Source organism: Elgaria multicarinata, chromosome 7, assembly GCF_023053635.1.
Source record: "Elgaria multicarinata webbii isolate HBS135686 ecotype San Diego chromosome 7, rElgMul1.1.pri, whole genome shotgun sequence".
Lineage (NCBI taxonomy): Eukaryota > Metazoa > Chordata > Lepidosauria > Squamata > Anguidae > Elgaria > Elgaria multicarinata.
In genome coordinates, this window is record NC_086177.1 from 99,193,045 (window position 1) to 99,211,695 (window position 18,651).

General features: G+C 44.8%; 1 protein-coding gene across 1 annotated transcript in view; it reads left to right on the forward strand.

Annotated features, from left to right (window-relative positions):
- FER1L6 (fer-1 like family member 6) overlaps positions 1-18,651 on the forward strand; it is an 88,462-nt gene that overhangs the window by 26,741 nt on the left and 43,070 nt on the right. Inside the window, exons 14-19 of the mRNA XM_063131329.1 lie at positions 4,616-4,736; positions 6,767-6,867; positions 8,257-8,347; positions 12,742-12,861; positions 15,102-15,254; positions 18,097-18,283. Coding sequence (XP_062987399.1) covers positions 4,616-4,736; positions 6,767-6,867; positions 8,257-8,347; positions 12,742-12,861; positions 15,102-15,254; positions 18,097-18,283 — 773 coding nt within the window. The remainder of the gene's footprint in view (positions 1-4,615; positions 4,737-6,766; positions 6,868-8,256; positions 8,348-12,741; positions 12,862-15,101; positions 15,255-18,096; positions 18,284-18,651) is intronic.

Below are 18,651 nucleotides of genomic sequence, written 5' to 3' on the forward strand. Positions count from 1 at the left end.
GGCTTAGCGTGTCATGTGAACCATTCCTAACCATGGTGGTTACATAACCGCAGTTTAAACACACTCGCTAACCATTTGCTGCAAGAGTAGCCCAACCATGGCTTAGTGTGGTGTCTGAACAGGCCGTAATGTTAATTCGCTCATAACCCTGGTTTGAATTCTGGTCAGTGCTAACCATGGTTATAGTGGTAATGGTATACCATGGTTAAAAACAAATCACGGAATGGAAGGGGGAATTCTCATTAGAGGTGCAAGGAAGACCCAGACCCCCAACATGCTCCTGTTCTCCTAGCCATACAGGGGTCCCCAAACTTTTTGGGTCAGTGGAAGCATTTGGAATTACAAGAGAGTGCTGTGGCTACTCTGACAAAATGGCTGCCATGGGGGAGCTTGCTCATTCATGAAATGGCTAAGATGGTGGGCATGGCTGGTAACGAAACACTCAGAGTGGGGGGTGGTCTTAGTTCCAAAACACAAAACCACTCATTTGAAACCAAATTAAAATAGTGCTGGGGGGACGGGCAGCATTTCACTTTGCAGCATACTACCTTCCCAGTTTAAAAACATTTTTAATTAAAAATTCTTAATAAATAAAATTTAAATTGGGGGTGGGGAGTGCAGGGGGCCACAAACAGGGTTTGTGTGCACATTGTCGACCAGGAGCACTGCGATGGACAGCCCAGGCTTAGGAAACTGGGAATGTTACATTTGCACTGACCCTTTATCTCTAGACCTGATATTATATCCTGAAACCTCAGAGAGCACAGGAATGTTTGTTTCTGACTCTCTCTTGAGAAGAACAACACAATGGAAATGAAATCATTTTTAGCATAGCTAGAATGGAAGAGAAACAGTCTTTAACTGCAGTCTTCCAAAAAAAGAAGACGATAAAAAGTAGAGTCTGCCAAGAACGTAGTTATTTTACCTCGTGACAGTGATGGAGAATGTAGATGGTTGGCTATTATCTTGGAGAGCCAGCTGGTGGGTTTTTATGTTTTCTCCAGATAGAAATTCAGATTTAAAGAGATGCAATAGAAACCGTTTTCAAAGCTGCAACGGCTGTATTTGGACGGCTACAATATTTATCCCATTCCTTCTTCTCATTAAAGGCTGATGAGATCTCTCTGATGTAGGCGCAAAAGTATTACGGATTTTGCATTTCCCCCTTCTCTTATGGAATGCTTGTGGCCAAAGGAGTTTCTGGCATGGAATATATAGCAGAATCATGCTCTTTCGAAGGTTGCCACCTGGCAGCCCATGACTCAGCACCAGCACCCAGTGGCCTCTAGCAAATCCTAATCAATAATTGATTAAAGGGGGGGGGGGTGCCTGCAATTTGGCTCAGTATAATTTGAATGATTTTTCCCCCTTCAAAATTTATGGAAGAGACAGAGATTCCACATTTGCTTACGCATTTCAGTTTCCTTACAGATGGATAGTACCAATTTTACTACAGAGCCTTACCACTAACGGGGGGTGAGGGGGTTGTACAGTAATACATTCTATTAACCCCATAGTGGCTGCCCGGTGGTACTGCGTTGTTTATATGACGCATCCATTAATTCGCAGCCACATCAGGCTTGTATCCCCCGAAACTCCGCTTTTCTGCCACGTCGTTTTACCATGACTTTTCCAATTGTTCCAATGCCACGGTGTTGTTCCTTTCATCTGTCTCTGGGAGCTTTGGTTTGGGGTTTTTTCCTAGGGGTGGATCCCAGTGCAGGTTGAGCTGAATGGCTGCCAGCATGGGTTTTTTCTTGGCTGGATAATCTGTGCTCCCTCCTGCCATCTAGCTTTCTCAATTCCATCTCGTAGCAGTGATGCTGCAGGGTTTTGAGGGAATCAGAGTACAAAGCAGTGGTGTATAGACACCCCCAGTGATGAATGGTGCCTGACAGTACAGACGTTGCTCATTTGGGGCTTATATCTCTTGTTCAACCCCAAACCGAGAGCATAATGGGTAAGTTGTGGCTCCCAACCTTAAAAGTTACGCAGTAAGTGCATTGCAGAAATTATTACACTTTTGAGTTGGGATTGATCCTTCCAGTTCATTTTGGAATTGGGCTTCGCAAACTGAGCTACCCACACCCCAGTCAGAACATAGCTTGGTTAACCCCAAACCCACTTTGGGTCCCGCCGTGATGATATCGTCAGGGGGCAGTAGGGGCTGGTGGCTCTGATTTTGGTGAGGATGTGAATTGGTTCTGGGTTTCAATCAGAATCACCCAGAACTCTGAAGGAGCTCTCCAACATGCTGAATCCTGCCCTCAAAATAGTTTCAGCACCTTGGATATCTCCATTAGAGTTTTGGCTAGTTCTGACTGAAACCCAGAGTGGATTCATAGCCCCACTGAAATCGGAGCCAGCTGCCTCCACTGTCAGGGATGTAACACAGTGTAATTTACTCTCACCAACCTACCTCACAGGGTTGTTGTGAGGATAAAATAGAGAAGAAGATCATGTAAGCCGCCTTGGGTTCCTTGCAAGGCTAAGAAGGCAGGGGATAAATGTAATCAATACTTTTAAAAAAAGTCCCTGAGGGCTTCCTCAAATATGGCAACAAGACTCAACTTTTTTCTAACACAAGTTAGCATCTTCTTGCTATCAACCGCCACCATCGGCCCTGTTCAGACGACATGCTAAACCTTGATGGTTAAGTGTTTTGAGTTAAACATTATGGCTTAGCGTGTTGTGTGAACCAGGACTTAGAGTGTTGGGTAAACTATTCCTAACCGTAGTGGCTACATAACCACGGTTTAAACTCACTCACTAACCACTTGCTGCAAAGGTGTTAGCAGCCTAATCATGGCTTAGTGTGTTGTCTGAACAAGCCCATTCTGTAGACGCTCTCTCTCTCTCTCTTTCTCTCTCCCTCTTTCTTGCATATAAAGCTGCACAGTGATATGCCTGATACATTTCAATTAGCCAAAGGAAAGAGTAAGAATTAGTAGTATGGGAGTGCATTTCTAAAGGCGAAACATCTGAAAGGAAAGCAATTTAACAGCTGCAGAAGATTTTGACGGCCAACAAAGTTGCCTTGAAAAGGGCCTTCTAAAACTGCACGCCGGCAGGGCAAGGCTTGGAATAAACGCACCAGGCTGTACATCTGACGGATGGCCCATTTCATAGAGTCCCTCCAGCCAAATTGGCCTCTCCAGCTTGCTTCCTTTTTGTAGAGAATTCTATTTTTGCAGACGAAGAGGAGGAGGAAGTGCAAAGCAAGGAATTTCTGAGCTGGGATTCAAGAGAAAATACTGTCAAGGGAGAGAATAAGAGCTGTCATTTACAATGGAGGTGCTGCTGTAATCTGTATCTCAAACTGTCCAATTTTTTTTAAAAAATTGGACAGTTTGAGATATGCCCACTTGGCCATGAAGCTCAGTGGGTGAACCGCTCTGGGTTTCAATCAGAACCAGCAAGAACTCTAAAGGAGCTATCTAAGAGCTTCTTCCCCTTGGATAGCTCCTTTAGATTTCTGACAGGTTCTGACCAAAACCTGGGGTGGATTCCCTGCCCCACTGACATTGTAGCCACCAGCCCCCACTGGGTCCAAGGCATTTTCTTCCATTCCTAAGTTTTGCCAGTTAACCAGGCTTTCAAAAATCCAAAAGGAGGGGGTGTCCCCCCAGCCACTGAACACATGATTGTTGTCTAGAAGTAGGTCAAAGAACAAAGAAATTGAATTAAGATGCAATCTTGAGCATGTTTAGACAGAAAAATGTCCTACAACTCACAGCATGTCCCAGCCAACATGGGAATGGGGAGTGATGGTTGCTGTAGGCCTTTTTCTTTCTAAACAAGCATAGGATTGCTCCTTAAGACAGCCTTTCTCAACCTGGTTCCTTCCAGATATGCTGGCCTACGACTCCCCACATCCCCCAGCCAGCCATTCCGTTTGGGAGAAATAATAATAATAATAATAATAATAATAATAATAATAATAATAATATTTCTTACCCACCTCTCCCTCTGGATCGAGGGGGGAACAACATCAAATACAAAAATACTATAAAATACATAAAACGATTGAAAACATATAAAACTAATACATTATTAAAATAACAGCCAGACAGCTTAAAATTTCAACTGGGTAGGGAGTTGTAGGCCATCACATCTGGAGAGCACCAGGTTGAGGAAGGCTGAATTAAGTTTTACATTAATTCAGAAGATATCCACAAATATCCTTTTATGATACTCTCATATAGTCTTTAAATCTGATCTTAACTGCATTCCAAGCAGCAAGATCTGGCCAGCCTTTCGGTTTTCCACAGTGCCCCAAACCGAGTGTCATTCTGGGGGCATTTTGGGGAATTAAAAGGGTGGCTAGACACAGCTGCCCAGTGCTGCTCAGAGTGCTTCAACTGCAGTCACTTAAGCCCTGATGTCGGACTGGGAGAGGGACACTAGAAGATACTTTATCCAGGCCCCCACAAACCTGGACCCAGCCTTGAGTTCAACATCTCAGATTTGGGGGACTAAATGTCCTTGGCTTAGGGTTAGAGAACCAGACCATCTTTGTGGCTTTACCAGTGTTTTGTTTTAAACTGGTTTGTGCATCCACCTCACTTCAGAAGCACATCCCAAAGTCCTGATGGGATCTCATCTCTTTTGCTAGAAACTATCATTACTTGCCCTATGATGAGAAGAAGCCCTGCGTCTACATCAAGAGCTTTTGGGGTGACCAGACCTTCAGGCTCTATTTCTCGAACATCCTCGAGAAAATGGCAGATCTCCTGGTAAGTCTGCTGGAATATCCACGAGTGAGTAACGCAGAGAGAGCTTGTCTTCCTGAAACACGCTTCTCCCAGACAATTGCTAAACATTTGTGGGCATTTTTTCCTACATGTGAATGTCCCTAAGCAGCTCGTGCTTGAGTTGGCTTTGCAATGCATTTCTATGGTTTATGCTGGCTAGAATGCTCATTCGCATCACAAAATAGCTGTCCTCTTCACTTTCTGTTCTGCAATAGCGTGAGCGGGCATGTCTACCCCATAGGGTGTAGAGGGAGGGAGGGGGAAGGATTGCAGACTTACCAGCTTCCGCAATCCTTCCTGGGCATCTTATTTATTTCTTTAAAACATTTGTATCTGCCCTATATCATTAGGATCTCAGGGCGGCGTACAGGTCTTGAGAGCCGCACGACATCCTGGAAGGATGTCGCGCGGCCGCCATTTTCTTTTTCACAGAAGAGAAGGAGCACACTTACACTCCTCCACAAAACAAAAGGTAACCCCCCCCAAAGTCCTGACCCCGCTCCGCACCCCTGATGGGCATGGACTGCCACTGTGTAGCTCTGTGCCCATTTCAAGTGCCCCGCTACTCGCAGGGAGGATGGGATGACTTGGGAGCAGCAGCTACACGGCCCATGCTCCGCAGGATGGTCCTGGAACCAAGGAAAAATTGGGGTTTCTGTGGTTCCTGATATCCCAGGGAAAGTCCTTGATTGTCCCTGGGATCCCCTGTGCATCATTTGGATGCACAGGGATGATCCAGGGACTACTCCGGGATATAGGGCTCATCTAGACATGCCCAGTGATGCTTGGTAGCAAAAAACTTCCTCTATCTCCTCAAATGAGGTTCAAGGTTCCCTCCCACAGAGCCCCTGATTTGGGGCTTCTGAATCGGCCCCGCTCCACCTCAGCCTGCTTCGCATCTGGATCCGGAGCGAGAGTCGAACATCTGACGACTGTTGGGGCCCTGGGAAACCTGGGTGCGAGGCCAATTGAGAGTCCATTGGACTCCTCCTCCTTCGCCCCCTTGCCTGAGCCGCTGGGACATACCTTTCCAGAAATGGCCCTTTACAGCTGCCATTGTTTGCAACAGTAGATCTATCATAACAGAGACACCCCCAGCTTCCTTAAAAATTGTGGCTCTCATGCAAGATGGGCAGCTGCCAGGCATAAGGACAAGTCAGGTAAGTCCCAGAGGCTCAGCGGGCAGGGGGCCATGGCTTGCCATTGTCCCAGATCAGGCCAAAGCACTCCAAAGTGCTTTGGACCTGGTCCAACCCACTCTGGACTATTTTGGCCTGATCCGGGGCTGATCCAGATTTGGGCCAAAGCAGTCTGAATTGCCCTGCTTCGATTTGGGATTCAGATCTGGATCTGAAGAGTTGCACAGCCCTAGTGCTCAACTCTTTCCCTAGGTTGATAATATTAACTTTCAAAAGAGACCCCAAAACTATTTCAGTGCTCACAAGGGATAGAATTATAGAATCATAGACTAGCAGAGTTGGAAGGGGCCTACAAGGCCATCGAGTCCAATCCCCTGCTCAATGCAGGAATCCACCCTAAAGCATCCCTGACAGATGGTTGTCCAGACATAGGCCCTTGTATTCCCCCAACCCACCTTTGGAAAGCAGCTTGAGGGGAAGGATTTTTATTGTAAAGGTGGTACATGGGGAAACAATTAAGCACCCCCTTCCCTATGGCATTACTGCTTCTGTCAAATTGGCAGCTGGTTCCTCAGTCTGCTTCCCCAGACTGTTTACATCACGAACTCAGCAGTGAACCCTCTCTCACTGGAGACCTCTCCATTAATTAAAATAAAATGTTTTGCGTCTACAATGAACTAAAGAACAAATAAATTCATTTCTCAGTTGAATGCGTTATGTATGCCAACTAGTTGGCACCAATTATCATGGATCACTCATGCTAATTAGCCAGTGATAGCTTCCCCCTATTCATTGCATTAATTTAAAGCATCACTTGCTATTTCCGAGTGACATTTATGTTCTTTATGTAACTGCTCTTTTTGGTTCCCTTAGGAAGAAGGTTTGGAACAAGTGAAAGATCAGATCAAAGTTTCAGAGATAGCATCAGAAGAGAAAATGAAGTCCACTCTAACTGATTTTATCAACCAAAGTAGGTAAGAGCATCTACGGGAGAAGCTCACAGTGTACTTTATAGATAAGCAACGGTTCTCAGGAGGTGAGTAAGTAATCGATGATATGTACAAAAGTGGTTGTACCCAGGATTCATTTCTGGTCCGTGTCAGTGTTGCATGTGTTCATCCTATCCTGTCCTGTTTCACACGAATCTGCAATTGCACACACACACACACACACACACACACACACACACACACACACACGCACTTGAATTATTTTTAACTTATTTTTCACAACTGATTTTTTGTACATATTTTTACATACATTCTACTCATGCAATACACTTTTTTCTTACACACTCTACCCTAAAATGTACATGTGTGTACGCATTTTATCCTACAATCTACTTTTGTGTGTGCATTTGAACCCGAAACACACGTTCTTACACCCATTTGGGTATTATGGTAATATTTTTTTGAACCGAGAACTGTATCCTAAAATGTGGGGAAGTGCAAAATTGAAAGAATAATTGCATTCTGATCTGCATATTAGTCAAGAAATGTGAATCAGGTTGGTTCACTAAAAAAAAGAAAAGAAAAGTGAACTGACAGAAGTCCCCAAGGGTTCCTTGCTTGATTAGCTTTGTAACCTGTGCTGAATGCAAAAAGATGTAGCTGTCTCTGGCTACAACTTTATTCATAGAATCATAGAATCATAGAACAGCAGAGTTGGAAGGGGCCTACAAGGCCATCGAGTCCAACCCCCTGCTCAATGCAGGAATCCACCCTAAAGCATCCCTGACAGATGGTTGTCCAGCTGCCTCTTGAATGCCTCTAGTGTGGGAGAGCCCACAACCTCCCTAGGTAGCTGATTCCATTGTCGCACTGCTCTAACAGTCAGGAAGTTTTTCCTGATGTTCAGCCGGAATCTGGCTTCCTTTAACTTGAGTCCGTTATTCAATGAAATATTTTCAATTCTGTTTCCTATGATCATTTCCCAGCATTTCCAGATTGCCTGTCCAGTTTTTGTAACTGTCAGAAGAACATAACATTCATTGGAAATAATCAGTGACGTCCCTTGCAAATATATTATGCATAAATCTGCAACACCAACACAAATACAAAGGACTTCACTTGCTCAAACCTCTGTAGTGCGCAGTGGATGAGATGCAATGTAGTTACATATCCCCTAAACTAATTAATTTTATATTGAAATATTACCATATAAATTGTGTTCCACTTCTTTATGGTTCTCACAACTATAAATGATGCCTCCATTTTAATATATATTTTGAATCCCAGCTCTCAAAATCTTCTGGCTCATCTCGTCTGCTATATAAATGAACTTTGCTGCAGGAGCTTTATTATCCATCATTATGATAACATCTTTTACTGACTCCAAAAATTGCTTCTGTGTCACCATCCCAGGGCTTTCATTGCGAATGCTGAAAAGAAACCCAAGCTGATGAATCGGACGGCTTTGGACAAAAAGAGGCTGACATTGTGTAAGCAAGAATTGGTACGTGAGACATGTTTCTTGGATCCCTGCTGCAATGTGTTCGAAAGGCACTACAGCTTATTGTATCTGTCCACCATAAGTTACCTCTGTCTCATAAATGGTGGTAACTTTATAATATACAGGGAAATGACAGGAAAGAGCTGTCTGTGAAGATTAATGCATTTAGAGAGCAATCTTATGGTCCTTGGCAAGCATCCCAGTGACCATAGGATGGCTTGGGAAACCCATCTGAGGTTGGAGTCAGCGCTCCAACCTCAGAAGGGGGAGTTGGAGATCTGACTCCAGGCCCTTCCCCCTCACAGCCATGCAGAAAGGATGGAAAAGCACCCGAGGAGGAGGAAAGGGGGTGTTCCAGTAGACAGGGAGGGGTGGAGACCAGAGAGGCCAGGATACAAGGTATCTTGAGCCTCCTCCAGCCTCCTTCCCCCACCCTCCGAGGCACCTTGCTAGCTGGGCTGAAAATGCAAAAATACAGGAGATCGGAGGGCAGGGGAGGTGACGATCACCTGCGTTGCTCTTCCCATCCTGCTGGCTTCAGCACAGCAGGTATAGGAACCTCGCAAGCTCCTGAGTTCAGGGGCTTCCAAGCAGTGAGGGTGCAGTTCATAGGATTGTGCCCTGAAGCAGAACGGGCAGAGCTCACATACCTCATAAATTGGATCTTCCAAATTTGGCATGATGAGTTTCCATACAAGTCAAGAAAAAGCCACTTGAACTTGTGTAACAATGTCCACTCTTGTCGTAGCCAAGAGCCAAGTGCATTTGGTTCTTCAAGATTTAAAATATGAGGGGCCTTGTGGGCTCCGAAATAAAGAACATCTCCTAAACAGAGCACATAGGTACATACAAGCTGTCTTATACCTAATTGGTCCATTGCCCCTCTAGGTCAGGATTGTCTGCAGCAGCGTTCTCCAACCTGGTGCCCTCCAGATGTTTTGGACTTCAACTCCCAACAGCTCCAGCCAATATGGTCAATGGGCATGAGTGCTGGGTGTTATAGTCAAAAACATCCGGAGGTCACCAGGTTGGGGAAGGCTGCATCAGAGTAATGAGGAAAGCATTCCACAACCGGTTACCAGTGAAGAGGCCCTTTCCATGGTCGTCACCTGTGTCACACCTGGGAGGGCCATGAAGGAGAGCCTCAACTGGTGATCTCCAGGGTAGGTCCATTCAGGAACAGGCAATCATTCGGAACCTGAGGTCACAACTCTTGATTCCGCACACATCATTAACATTCAAAGTGAGGACTTGCGCATTTCCTCTGGAAGGAGATGCAAAGTGATAAATCTACATTTGTAAAAGAGTCATCAGAGATCAAACGCACAAACTGACGTTTCATATCGAGAGCGGCTCCTCCTGTCAGACTAAGCTGCCGCCTACGGTGACATTGACATAACTGAGAAGTTGCCTGCTGTGCCAGAAGTAGTTTGCATGCCTCTGTTTTGGGAGCTGCTTCCGGCATGGCTGGCTCCCCAGAGAAATTAAGAATGTATAGAGAATCAGCCAGCTCCGTCCTGCCTCGGGTGGCAAACCAAAACGCCTTGAGCTGGCCGGGTTCATCTCCATTTAAACACGATATTTTCAGCGGGGGCGACTCAGCCGTTCGGATTTGCGTCATTGAGCACTGAGCCATTCAGTGACAATAGTTCAAATGATCTCCATACATGTTTATTTTATTTATTTATTTATTTGTTTATTTGCTTTCCCACAAGATTGTACCCAAAGCAGCTCAAGGCATATCAGTTGCAAAGGAATAAATATAACAATTAAACAAAAACATAATAAGAAAAATTACAAGTAACCATAGAAGCAATCATCATCATCATCATCATCATCATCATCATCATCATCATAATAGCAATGTTGATAAAAAAAAACCCATACAATATTGACCCAGTTTTGCAAGTTTCCACAGAACCCAGGGAGTGATAAGAGGAGACGATAAAAAGAACGTGATATCATTCTTGTAATGAAGAATTTGTTTTCCTCTGAATAATTCAACTCCTGGTGATGCACAATCATGCTGATAGAAATATAGAGAGAGATAAGTTCCTCTACTGACATCTAATCTATCCTATTGTGACTGTGGCAGGGGGAGGAATTCTTTGATTCAAACTACTACTCACTGGGAAGAAGTTCTCTTAAAAGACAAAGAAAGATGTAGTCATCTCTTCTTGCCAGTAGTGTGGTGGAGCCAGGGGCAGATCCACACACAGGCTTCGGGACGCCCTGAAGGTGCTTTAGGGCGCCCCGAAATCGATGATGTAGACCCTACCTTAATCGTTCCAAGAAGAGGAGGAGGAGGAGGAGGAGGCCCCGCATCGCCCCTCGCGGGGACGGGATGAAGAGTTGCCGCACCCGGCGGCTTCGCCGGGGAATCAGCTGCCGCCCACCTACTCACCGGCCTCCTTTTGCCGGCGAAAGAGCCACCCGGGCCCACCCGGGTCGGAGAGCTCGGCGGAAGAAGCTCGGTTCTATGACCCGGGCGGAAGCCGGCGGCGGCTTCTTCTGCCGAGCTCTCTGACCTGGGTGGGCCCGGGTGGCTCTTTCACGGCAAAAGGAGGCCAGCGGGTAGGTGGGCGGCAGCTGATTCCTCGGCGAAGCCGCCAGGTGCGGCAACTCTTCATCCTGTCCCCGCGAGGGGCGATGCGGGGCTGCCTCCTCCTCCTCCTCCTCCTTCTCCGCCTCTTCTTGGAATGATTAAGGTAGGGTCTACATCATCAATTTCGGGGCGCCCTAAAGCGCCTTCAGGGCGTCCCGAAGCCTGTGTGTGGATCTGCCCCAGGACTCACAGGGCCAAAGCACCGAGACTCTTTGATTAGCAGGGATGATGACATCAACTGCCTCTCCAAGACTTCCCAGTTCCCACTGAGCTTAGTGTCAATCGCCAAGCATCTGGTCTCTTTCGTAGTCACAGCGTCAAGATAGATTTACAGTTAATTACTTTTTCAAGCCACAGTGAGAACAACAGTGCCACAGGTTACAACTGGAATCTACCACGAGCATCATGGAGCTAAGTTCTCTAGTCAGTTTTGCATAATACAATATTAATTAGACTGCAGGTGCACTATGATAGAAAGTTGCAGCCTGAGTGCCTCATTCCTATCCTGAGAGTGTCTTTCTAGAAGATCCTCTCCTGGACTGCCAGCCTTTTGGAAAGCTTCATGACACAGCATTGCTCCGCCCTCCTGACCTGACATTTAATTCTTGGATTCCTTACTCCTAAATCCTCCTCCTTATGATCCTACATTCCAATAGTTCCTATTATCCCTCTAATTAGTCTGCATCTGGACAAACTCCTCTCTGCTACTCTCACCAATCTCCTGTGATCTTGGCGGCTTGACAACCTACTCACCCCATTCCTATCTGACTCCAAACCAGTTCCCACATCTTCTTAGGGTGCTTCTGCACAGGTGCTGTGCCCAATCCCTACACTTAACTGCAATTCTCACCATAGCTTTGGGGATGGTGGAAGAGAATAGATTTTCCCACTAGCAATATATTGTTGTCAGCTATCCCTGTTGTCATGGAAAGCATTTTGGGGGTGACAGCCTTGAATGGGACATTGAGCCCCACTAGCTTAACAAAAGACCTGTTCCTGATGGAGATGAAAAGTGCTAGAACTGGTTTGTTGACATTGAGATAAAATCTTTCTCCCTGGTGCTTGGAAAATAAACTCCTAGATAACCTTAAGGCGGTGGTCTTTGGACATTTGAGGACATGTTCCATCTAGGGATGGCTGAACTCACCTGTGCCCATCTCGGCAGATGCTCACTCTGTCACCGCCTTCCCTCACTCGTCAGGCTAAGCCTCTAATGAGGCTCAGCTTGGCCCAACGAGCGCTCTGCAGCCTTCTGCCCTCACTGCCTAAATTGCACACTTCCCCCTGTCACGTCAATGGTGCAAGGACCCCATTTACTCAAGGGTAAAGGTATGGATGCTCCGTTTGGCACAACGGGGTCCACACTTTTGCCAAGTGCGCCTGACTGAGTCTGGGGGTGTGGACGCAGGGGTGGTGTCCACCGGACTCCTGGACCCACTTGGGTGCTCGCGACATCCCTAGTTCCATGAAATCTCAGGTCTCTTTGGTCAAAGTCCAGTGTGTTAACCATTGCTCTGTACTGGGCCAGCTTGCTGATCCTAATAAATCATCTGATCCTAAAAAAATGGGTATTGTGCTATATACTGCTGCTCTTTAGTGTGTGTGTGTGTGCACACACATGTGCCTACAGATCTGTGTGCACAGATATGGAGTCTCCTTGGGGAGGTGGCTGTGGGGACTGTTATGATGAGCTCCTGCATTTCAAAATGTGCATCCCTGCTCTTTGTATGCCCCAGTGGATAGCGTGGAGTTAGCATTGCATGGAATTGACACTGCCTCTTTGTTTTTGTAGGAAGCAATGTCCAAAGATGCCAAAGGGATCATCCAACAGCAAAAGAAGAAGGTCCCGCTCGATGAAATGATGCGTGAGACACAGAACTTTATTGAGAAGATTCGCTTCTTAGTGGATGAGGTAACTCCTCCAGCTTACTTTCTGGGCTGTTGGAGCCTCCTAGCAAAATCTGCCCCTGTGCCTCAAGCATTCCTCTCTTTGCTTATAAAGAAGCTATGCCAAACAAGCTGTATCTTGAATATCTTGTGCCCTACTATAGTCAAATGAATTCCTAAGGATGGAGATTCGACTTCTGATTGGGAGATAGCATTACAGCAACAGAGAATACGTTGGAAATACGTTATTTTCAAGTGGGTCCTGCAACAAAATGTTGCAGTGTGGAGTGGACTTCTACTCTCCAGGATTCCCGGCATGCCATTCCCACCCCCTTCCCTATTTTCATCCCGAACAGCTTGTCAGTGTTCTGTGGTCACTGAGTATGCTCAGTCCTTATTGTTTTGTTTTAAGGTGGGGGTGGAGGAGATTCCTAAAGCTTTTTTTTAAAATTTCTGCAAACCTCTGGGTTCCCATAAGGCTACTTTTGCCCCTCCCCCATGAGTGGGTGGTGCCTTTTTGGCTACATAAGCGATGACACTCACAGCAGGAGCATCAGAAAAAGTGAGGATGATCAGCAATAGCTAGGGATGACTTCCTTTCAGTTCCTGCAGCAGCTCCCGACTTGATCTGCAGCAACTCGGGCCATTTCACAGATTTCCCAAATATTTTCTGCATTTCTCCCTTGCAGGTTCCACAATCTGCACAAATTCCTGAGCAATTTGCACAAATTGATTTTAAAGTGCACAAATTGTTCAGAACCTGCCGCCAAAAAAAAAAGCGTGCAAAAATGTTCCCAGACTTTGGGAGAAAGTACTCCATGGAACTCTGTAGAATTAAAAGCAACAACCTGGATTTCCCAGCAGCAGACATCCCTATTTGTAACTCTGGACTAATTTATTTATTTATTTACATACATTTATATACCGCCCCACAGCCGAAGCTCTCTGGGCGGTTTACAACATTTAAAAATAGTAAACATTAAAAGTATACATTTTTAAAAAACACACACACATAAAAACAGTATAAAAACAACAGTATCCATTTAAAAACAACAATTGTGGGGTCCATTAAAAACAAACTTAACGTTGTTAAATGCTGTTAAAATGCTGTTAAAAATGCCTGGGAGAAGAGAAAAGTCTTGACCTGGCGCCGAAAAGATAACAACGTTGGCGCCAGGCGAGCCTCATCGGGGAGATCATTCCACAGTCGGGGGGCAACCACTGAAAAGGCCCTCTCCCTTGTTGCCATCCTCCGAGCTTCCCTCAGAGTAGGCACTCGCAGGAGGACCTTAGATGTTGAGCGCAGTGTACAGGTAGGTTCATGTCGGGAGAGGCGTTCCATCAGGTGTTCCATCAGGTAATCCACACCAAGCAGGAAATTGCACTATGAAAGTGGTATATAAAAGGCAGGATCCACACCAAGCAGGATATAGCACTATCAAAGCGGTATGAAAGCAGTATATGGTCTGTGTCAATGGGCCCCAACAGTTGTCAGTGCACTTCGATACCGCTCTAAAGCAGCACTGTGGCGCTTGCCTTTTATATACCACTTTCATAGTTCAATATCCTGCTTGGTGTAGATTAGGCCTAATATTTGTTGAGACAGGCTTAATTTTTTTAATTTTAAATCAGTATATTTCTTTGAGTGCCTATGGTGGAAAAGTAGTTAACAAATATGAACGTTGAAGACTACATAAATAATTAAAAAATACTAAAATGCATCTGCATTAAATATGATGTTAGCTAAGACTGCAGTCCTTCGCACTTGGGAAATCAGTGGAACTTACTTCTGAGTGAACATGCATAGGATTGTGTTGCATGGCAAAGACGATCAGGGCGTAACTGACAGGGCTTAGCATTAGGAGAGGAGCAGGATCATGTGTGTCCAATCTCCATGTGGTCTTGACAATGTCTGAAAGAGCTTTTACATCTTCAGCTATCTGTGTAGAGCTCTGTTTTCATGCAATATAGCAATGACTGAATAGGCTTTAGTTTCACTCTGAATGGGATGCATATGAATCCTGTAGAAAACCAATGGTGTCATGCCCTAAATGTGGGCTGAATAATTTCTGTCATTTTCAAACTATGCCTGTATTTTATTTCTCTCCGAAAAGCCTGACAGTTCCTACAAAAGCGCTGAGCTCTTGTTCTTTGACTCAGGCATTCACAAAATAAAAAAAACACCGCTGATTTCCTAAGGAAACACACCTTTTGGGAGCCTGATGCCATCCTTAACGCTCAAAGCCCATGCCTGTCTCTTTCCAGCCTCAGCATACGGTGCCTGATGTCTTCATCTGGATGCTGAGCAACAACAAAAGAGTTGCATACGCCAGGGTCCCCGCCAAAGACTTGCTATATTCCCCTGTGAACAAGCAGAGAGGCAAACACTGTGGAAAAATTAAAACCCACTTCTTGAAAGTAAGTCTGAGAAACTTCTAGTGATTTTAAGTAGCACATCATTGTTGCTGGTGTTCCATTTAGACTGCCAGAGAAATGTATGCTGGGGAGGGGGGGGGGGAACCTACTTTTTTATATATAAAAAAAAGTATGGGCGGGGAACTAGCAGCTGTTGAACTAATTTCACAAGAGCTGGCAGAGGGAGGGAGGGAGGAGAGCCAAAGAGAGAGAAAGAGAGATGAGAGAGGCAGTATGCCTATGTGCACCAGTTGCTGGGGAACATGGGAGGGAGGGTGCTGTTGCACCCCTGTCCTGCTTGTGGCTTTTCCATGGGTAGCTGGACTAGATGGACCCCTGGACCCCATCTTGATTTGTTATTACTTGATTTGCTATTGCATTTGGAACCTTGATTTTGTACTTTTCATATTGTAATAGTCGATTTGTCACTCTGACTGTTGTGAAAGCGCACATTTGCTAAATATATTTATTATTTATTTATTTAGTTTATATCCCGCCCTATATCACTAAGATCTCAGGGCGGCGTACAGATAAAAACATACAGTATAAAACAATAAATATACACAGTTAAAAACAAATTAAACCATGATCCAAGTTAAAAGAATATATAATTTAAAAGCAATAGATGCAGTTAAAACCATGTGCCAGTGAGTTTAACCATCAAAGGCTTTGTTAAAAAGCCATGTTTTTACTTGGCGTCGAAATGCAATCAATGTTGGCGCCAATCGGGCCTCCATCGTTGAATCTATAAAAACATCTCATAAGATAATTTGCGTTTTTAGCATTTTAGGGAGTTTGAACTATACTCCATAGGTCTTTACCTATATACCTCCCAACGTCAGCCACCATTTGGTGGGAGTTGAGAACAATGCTGCCGCTGCCACATAGCTCACTGCAGTTAACAAGGTGCATTTTCTCTGCAATTACTTCCACTGAGCTTTCTGAAAGCAGCATCTTCTGAGTCCAACTCTACTGCCGTATTCTGTCTTTTCTTATAGTCATTACTGAAGATTCAGAATAATTTTTAAAAAGACTTTAGGCAGAAGCAGACTTTCTAGTCCCAATAGGGCAACTGGGTAAACATTCATACATTATTTATTTTAAGGAGGAGGCTTTGGGATTTTTTTTTTAAATACTTGTTCATAAAAAAATCTCTTCCAAATTCTATAAACGGCCTTGTTTAATTAAGCCAAACAATTGAAGGAGCAGCTGTTGAAACTCCAAATGAAAGAACAGTGAGCATGTTTTCTTCGACGAAATGTCTACCTGCTAATCAGGATAACTCTCGGAAGCACTTCCAAGGCAAACCTGCCAGGAGCCCATTTCAGATAACTCTCTTGGCGGAATGTTTGCTCTTTGATTAAAGTACAAAGCGGAAAAGATCTCACTTATTGGACATGTTTAGTCACACTGGCAGACTAAAAACAAGTCCAGTTAAGCTAACAGTTATCATTTGGTTTTATTTCCTCCTTTCTGAAACAAGGAGGAGAGAGGGAGTTAGCTGTCTTACGCACAGTTTGAGGCGGAAACAGTCAGAAGCTCTTAAAAAGTTTGCTATTTTGTTTGTAATTGTTTAATCCAGCTTTCGATCAGCCTTGTAAACTAAATTAACAATTACTTGTATGTTTGTTTGTTAAGTAAATAGCAGGCGTGGGAGCTCCGGTCCAAATCACTACCCTAATGCGGTGCATGGTTAAAGCACCCTGTGAAAAATGTCCTGAGTTCAGAGAACACGCCAATCCATGGTTTAACAAACAAGCCATGGTTCAACTATATGTTCCCAAAACTCTCCATTCAGCCATGAAGCCTATTGGGTAACCGTGAGCCAGTCATTATTCCTCAGCCTAAGTTGCCTCAGAGGTTTTTGGGTGGATTGAGTGTGGGCCAGTGGTTGAGTGTGGGTTAGTGTGTTGTGTGAACAGCCCCCCTGTGTCTGAATGGGCAAGCCATGACTTACCCCTCCCCAAGCTAAGGTGAGGAGGCAGATGTGTGTTTTTTGTGTGTGTGTTTGGTGTGAACAGCAGTTTGGTAGTTTTAAAGACAGAAATATGTACTATTCATTCATATCCTGAGGATATAAATGAATATATAGTTCTTCACCCACCCCATTCCTGCCCCACTCCCATTTTATCTTCCTAAAAAACCTGTGAGGCAGGTTAGGGTGAGCTGTAATCATTGGCTCATGGTCACCTGGTGGGCTTCATAACTGAATGGAGATTTCTGGGAACATATGTCACTTTGAGATCCCTGGAGGAAGGGAGGGGATACAAATATGTGAAATTAAACCTTGTTCTGTGTCACTACACAAGAAGGATGCAGACAAGCTGTAGCGTGTTCAGAGGAGGACAACCAAGATGATCAGGGGTCTGGAAACAAGAGACTGAAACAACTGGGCATGTTTAGCATGGAGGAGAGAAGATGGAGGGGAGACATGATAGCACTCTTCAAATACTTGAAAGGTTGTCACACAGAGGAGGGCCAGGATTTCTTCTTGGTTATCCCAGAGTGCAGGACACGGAATAACGGGCTCAAGTTACAGGAAGCCAGATTCTGGCTGTACATCAGGAAAAACTTCCTGACTGTTAGAGCAGTATGACAATGGAACCAGTTACCTAGGGAGGTTGTTGTCTCTCCCACACTAGAGGCATTCATGAGGCAGCTGGACAACCATCTGTCAGGTATGCTTTAGGGTGGATTCCTGCATTGAGCAGGGGGTTGGATTTGATGGCCTTATAGGCCCTTTCCAACTCAACTATTCTATGATTCTATGACTCTTGTCCCAACATTTAAAAATGTTTCGTAGTGTATGTCTTAACCTAACCTGCTGGTTGCTTCCATTCTTCAGTTGCCAGGAAAACGGCCTCCAGGCTGGAATGTCCACGGAAAGGTTGACACATACTTGTGGCTTGGCTCAGCCAAATATGCCCACACTATTTTGGACAACTTGCCCATTGGATATGAAACAGAAACAGCTTTGGCAGCAAGTGCTGGGCGCCACACTGCTCCTCCACCTGCCAGTCTGACCTACAAAAGTAAGTCATAGTTTAAGTTTAGAGGAAGGGATACAAGTAGTAAGATATCCATACAGCATGATCACATTTTCTTCTCAAAAAGTGATTTGGTTTTTAAAAATAATAATAATAATAATAATAATAATAATAATAATAATAATAATAATATATTAGGGTTCAAGTATAACCCTTTCAACTGCCAGTGAGGTCATTCCTTCATGCATTACTCTAATGGTGTAGGAGCTAATTCCACACCTCTGCGTTACCACTTGGAAGTCTGGAGCCACAAGTCTGGTGCCAATTGTGCAGGTCCTTCTCCATTAATTGTCTCTACTCAAGGGAGGGAATGCAGTGCTTGGGTGGAACAGATCCAAGCAATTGGCGCCACC